Raw genomic sequence first — 6,000 nt, forward strand, 5'->3', positions numbered from 1 at the left:
TTCAAGTATGCTGAGATCATTGTCCCACATTCAGGTAGGAATCGGAGGTAGTCCTTGCTTCCCAGGTGAGCACAGGTGGGTGGCTTTCCATGGCATCCCGGGCTGCTCTGTGAGGTATCTCCAGGTAAGCTACTTTTCAGCTGACATTTTTTTTTTGTGCTGCGCTGCTTCGCTGAACATTCTGGGTGTCGGTAAACAATTTTACTAGTTCATTTTGCACTGCTTAATCAATGATGGATGCAAAACACAAGCATCATGGACAGTAGTTTGAAAGAAGGAAAAAAACTAAACATGAGGAAAAAAGAGGTTCATTTGTACAGCAGTTTTCTAATTAAATAAACTCAGTGCAAAAGTGCTGATGGGACTGAACTGAAACAAGTTGCTTGTTTCAGCTAAGTAAACGAAAGGGTTGTTTTTAAAAAAAATAAGGTTCCATTCTGTGAGTGGAGTGCTTAACACTCCACTAACTGAAAATGTCCCTCATTAATAAATAACAAAATTAATTGGTTTAAGTGACATCTAATACAATACATAAACATTTATCTGAAAACACAAGTCTAAATAAATATTAAAACAAAAAATCTCCCTGTATCAGTGCATATCACTATGCATTATAAATCAAAACAGTCAAAACAATTGCCCACTTTGACCTTAGTCTTGAATGAAAATAGTTTCAATGACCATTTGTCAAGTGAAACTTACATTTTCATTTTCATGGCAACTTAAAAAAAAAAAAAACGTCTATTGATAAAAGAAGGTGTGATTCTCTTTTTCAACAGTGCCTCACCCCAAGTGAGGAAGAACAAAAAAAATAAAAACACAGCAAAATGAAATTCAAGTTTAACAAATGACTTTGCTCAGCAATACCAGCACTTGACACAACAGCTGATGGTACTGTATGTCCCAATGCACAACAGGCAGGGACCTCCCAGGTTCAGTAAAGTAAAAGTCCTACCATATGTTCTGTCTGTCTGTGATTTCATTAATTAGCCAATTTATGGCAAAAAGAAAAAATAATGAGCACTTGAGTCTTTTCTCCAAGTAGAAGGGGTGCATCTGTTTTTTCCTTTTAAGGCTTTATAGAATAATTGACTAAATCCAAAGCACTCTCCTCAGAGTCAAGGTAGTAGTTATATTAAAAACCCTTAATTCTACAATAGGGTATACAGACATAAAAATGCTGACTGCTCTTATCCGTCTGGCCTTTGTCAGTGCTAGGATTCATTCTTATTAGCTAACTCGCCTGAGTGAGGAGGAGTCATGCTAATTAGAATAAGCTGGTTACTTATATCAGCTGGAAAATACAAATATGTGTCATGATTTTGTGAACCTGGAATGTTCTACTCTTTCTGCAAGGCATCGAACACTGACGTCAGCAACAGCATAACCATTCTACATGGCTGTCTCGTCTGACTTCCGTAGACTCACTGCACGGCCCTTGTTTAGAAACACACCAGTCACATGGTACGGCAAAATATGGCTTCTGGCCAGTAGACACTCGACTTTCTAGGTATCTCTCTGTCCTCCACCAGGGCACACTTCCAGTGTGTGTGGGGGAGGGGGTTGTCTGGCTTCGCAGAGCAAGAGACCAGCCCACTGTATACTCTATATTTCATACTGCCATTCAGAAAGAAAAAACATTTTTTGATTGTAATCAGTGCAAGCCTCACACACAGTTAGGAGAGCTGATTGACCCACCTACAGTATGTACTGCATGTGCTTAAATCAAGGTATGGGGTACACCAGGGCTTTTACTTCTTAAAACAGTTGTGACCACCTTTGCAAAGTACACTGTAAACATGAAAAGTTTCATAAAGAAGCTTCAGGTTACGACCATGGAGGAACCATTAAGAGATCAAAAAAAGAAACCCAAGGTTTTCTGAAATATTCCTTAGAGAACCCAGGGACCCAACTATTATTTGATAAACCTTTGATTGCCACTGTGGAAGAAATCCTAAAGCAGTGTTTTTCAACACTGCAGTCACGCCCCCATGTCGGGTCGCCTGGAATTCAAATGGGGTCTGGTTGTGAACAAAAAGAATACTGACAACTATTAGGCCTACTTAGTAATGTTCATTACTATTCAATAGACGCCATTTACGATCTCAGACTGTCATAAATATCTATACTTTTAATAGCTCAGCCATGTTTGAATTTTATCGAGAAAAAAATATGGGGTCGCCAGAAATGTGGGATATCAAAATGGGGTCCCGTACTAAAAAAGGTTGGCAACCACTGCCCTAAAGCTTCTCTTGGGGTTCTTCCTAAAACGTAAGTTTTGTCAGAAAATCTGAGAACTTTTAGGTTCCTCCATTATCCAATTGACGGCTCTGCGAGGAAACTTTTGCAGTGTATAAAGGTTTTTTTTTGTCACATATGCTGCAGTTCTGGTCAGTTTACTCAATAGGTGACCAGGTAACCCAGTTTACAATAGACTTTCTTATAAATACTGTCCGTCTGTTTTCTGCTGCCTGTTTCACAAAGTCAAACTGAACTGAACTCAAACAAAGAAAAGCCGTCACAAAAATAATACTTTCTCCTTGATTCGTTTTTATGCACAAAAGAGTGAAACCCCCACCCCCCCAAAAGGTTGTGTCATAGCTTCGCAGATCAGTTAAATTGACCTGAGATGACTTATGTGCAGTTACTTTCTAGATCACCCTTGCTATTTCTCTCTCTCTCTCTCTCTCTCTCTCTCTCTCTCTCTCTCTCTCTCTCACTCTCTCTCACGCAAAAGGGAAGGCAGAAAGCCATCACTATACTGACAGCGACGGCTGTAGCGTCCTGGTTTGGATTGCAATCATGTGACCAAACAGGGGTGGAGAGAGAGAGAGAGGTGAGAGTGATTTTTTTTTAGAAAGGGGAGCTAAGGCTTACTATTTCTGTAACAGAAATAAACTCCTCACCAGGTGCAACTTTACGCATGGACTCGGGGTTGGGGGGGCTTGCCTTTCGGTCAACCAAAACACTGCACAGTAGACAGACATTATTGAGGAAAATGAAAAGTGCATTTCAGTGTTATAAATATTTTTTCTCTCTCTCTTTCTATACTGTTGCTACAGCTGCTGCCTTCTTACTTTTTCCTGTGCCATTTTTGAAATAATTAGAAAAAAATATACACATGTGCTTCCTTAAAATGAAATGTCACATTTTTTTTACATGTAAACATCATTGAGTGGTTAGGTTAGGTTAGCAGCCGAAAGTCCTCTCTTTTTCCACGTTCAGACATGTGTGTGCTTTTCTCCATCTCTCAGCTGTGGAAGGGAGAGGGAGGGCAAAAAATAAAAACTACAGTCAGCACTGACATGTCTTTGCATGCTCTCTCACAGACAGTGGATCAATATTTCCAATCCCCTCCAATCTTCAAAACAGCAGGGGGCTACATCGAAAGCAACACTTCGCAATGCTCGCAATGATATGATAAAAAAAGAAAATCAACTCGAACTACACATTGATAGCTGCCTATTCCAAAACCCACCCTTCCAACTAGTCTACAGCAGCCCTTGCTTGTTTATACACATTGACTTGGCATGACCTTTAAGGGCTAGGTCTTGTCTTTCTGGCTGACTGTGACAGAGGGCGTAGCCTACACTGTTTACTTCTTACTACTGACATCCTCGAAAGTTCAGAGAGGCAGCCAGGATGTCTAGCCACATAAACAACAAGAAGCATGATTATTTAACATTTTAGACTAGATAGGCACACAGAGATCTAACGTCTGCCACAGTCGAAATTCCTTGTGCATGTACTGTACGTAAAATCTACTTGGCCAATAAAACCCTGAGTCTGATTCTGACTTCAACCCCCTGTGCAACTTACCAGTTTTCTCTGGTTGCTTAGGCAAAAAGTGCAAATGGGCCTTAGGCTGGGGGCGGTAGTAGTAGTAGGGCTTGAGTTGTGATTGTGGCTTGGGCTACTACCATTGCTGCTGCTGCCGCTGCTGCTGTTGTTTTTGTTGCTATTCCTGTTGCTGGAGACACCACCTGTCGGGCCCGTGTGTTGCATGCTATTGTGCAGCATGTTCTGGTACTTCATGCAGGGCTGTCCGTCCATGCAGCCGTCCCCCAGCAGAAGCACGTTGGCCAGGTGGGCGATGTAGCTGGAGGCCAGGCGCAGCGTCTCGATCTTGGACAGCTTGCGGTTGGCCGGCTCCGTTGGGATCAGGGTCCGCAGCGCCGTGAAGGCCGTGTTGACGCTGTGCGTCCGGTCGCGCTCGCGTGCGTTGGCCGCCTGCCGCTGCTTGCTGACCCCGACCAGGCGCCGAGTGACTCGCTTACCGGTACGTCCAGCGATACAGATACCGATACCGCTGTCAGCCCCAATACCACCACCACCACCACCAACAACGTCTCCTATACCACCTCTGCCACCCAAACCACCACCACCACCTGCTCCCAGTCCTCTGTCGTCCCCCTCTGCTCCTCCTTGACTTCCAAGGGGACTCCCAGCTCGAACGCTCCGTCCACCACCTCCTCCACCACCTCCTGTGGACTTATCTGAACTTTCACTGCCGCTGTCCAGCTCGTCCAGATCCGAGTGATAGGTTGCCAGCAGCGGAGGGGGCCGCGGCAACAGGGGAAGGTTCAGGCCCAAGGGACCACGCTTTCCTCGGTCTCTCTCCCGGTCTGCCTCAGTGGACTTCATGGCGCTAATGCTGCTGCTGTTGCTGCTGCAGTTGCTTGTCCTTGTCGGTGTCCGTGTCGGTTCTGGTGGTGGTTCTGCTGCTGTTGCAGTTGCTTGTCCGTGTCCGTGTCCGTGTCCGTGTTGGTTCTGGTGGTGGTTCTGTTGCTGGTTCCTCTTCGTCCACCTCCACTCTACCTCCACTGGGGCTGAGGACTGAGCACTGGAGCTCTGCAGGAGAAGAAGACTGTGAGCCCCCCGAGCCTTGCGGGCGCTAGCAGGACAACGCTGGCTGCCCATCACTTTATGCCCGAGTGAAAAATAGCACAGTGCAACAGGCACAGCTGCTGGCGATCCGATCCGGTGACCGGCCGCTGCCGAGGAGCGAGCTACATACGCAACGCAGCGCAGCCTGAAGACCACAGCACCCCACCCCACCCTACCCCTACCCCACACACACACACACACACAAACACACACTCCCCCATATGCACCGTGTTGATTCAACTCTTACAGTGTACAGAAGTGTGTAATTTGACTCTCAGAGTGTTGAATTAACACTGCAACATTCACAGTGCGCGCACACACACACACACACACACACACACACTCACGGGTTGCCCTACACTCATGGCCGCTGATATCTTTGGCCGGGCCTAGGACAAAGTCGTCTGAAAGGGCCCCCAGCCCATTACATACAATGTAATAAGGAACCAATTCTGGGCCCCCTCTCTCCCTGGGCCCGGGACAACTGAACCCTTTGTCCCTCCCTGTCGGCACCCCTGCCTACGCTTCCCGGTAGCTGTAGAGCAGTGTTTCCCAACCTTTTTCATCCTGCGTACCCCCTAAGTAATTTTTGTCATATAATGAGTACCCCTCTCATTCATGCTCTATATCTGTTCCTCTATCCCAATGTGACAACACTCCATATATTTGTTACTATTACATTTTCCCAAGTACCCCCTGAGGTGTGCTCGTGTACCCCTAGTGGTACACGTACCCCTGGTTGGGAAACACTGCTGAAGAGCACCAGCATGGCCTGGCCCCCTCCTGGCTGGGCAGGGGAGGCATAGAATTTCTTGAATGACTGATCCCAATCCTGATCCGTTCTGGGCTGCCACTGGGAGGCACCCGGAAAAAGAGGAACAGGTGGGAGAGAGCGGAGCGAGCGACGTGACGTGGAGCGAGGGTCTCTCCACACCTGTCGCGGTCCGTGGAGGGAAAGAAAGCGCTTCATATATTATGCAGAGATTCAGGACCATACACATACAGTGCATGCAGTATTTATTTGCGTCACACAATCTTTTGCAAGTGAGCTACACAGATTAACGTGCAAGCCTGTTTAGTCTTAATGAACACATAATAGATTCATTTGTACAC

At 46.0% G+C, this 6,000-nt stretch overlaps 1 protein-coding gene across 1 annotated transcript; it reads right to left on the minus strand.

Annotated features, from left to right (window-relative positions):
• Nucleotides 1-421: 421 nt before the first annotated feature.
• LOC134459380 (protein dimmed-like) lies at nt 422-5,004 on the minus strand. Its single transcript, XM_063211723.1, has 2 exons — nt 3,820-5,004; nt 422-3,254 (listed from the first exon to the last, which is right to left on the minus strand). Exons 1-2 carry the CDS (start codon nt 4,918-4,920, stop codon nt 3,222-3,224), a joined length of 1,134 nt encoding a protein of 377 aa, XP_063067793.1. The 5' UTR covers nt 4,921-5,004; the 3' UTR covers nt 422-3,221.
• Between the last annotated feature and the right edge of the window lie 996 nt (nt 5,005-6,000).

Source organism: Engraulis encrasicolus, chromosome 12 (assembly GCF_034702125.1).
Source record: "Engraulis encrasicolus isolate BLACKSEA-1 chromosome 12, IST_EnEncr_1.0, whole genome shotgun sequence".
Taxonomy (NCBI): Eukaryota; Metazoa; Chordata; class Actinopteri; order Clupeiformes; family Engraulidae; genus Engraulis; species Engraulis encrasicolus.

Excerpts from the sequence above, each read along its gene's own strand:
- LOC134459380 (XM_063211723.1), bottom strand. The coding sequence starts at position 4,920 with ATGGGCAGCCAGCGTTGTCCTGCTAGCGCCCGCAAGGCTCGGGGGGCT. Across the intron at positions 3,255-3,819 it reads TAAGCAACCAGAGAAAACTG|CTGAGAGATGGAGAAAAGCA; the intron begins GTAAGTTGCACA and ends TCCCTTCCACAG.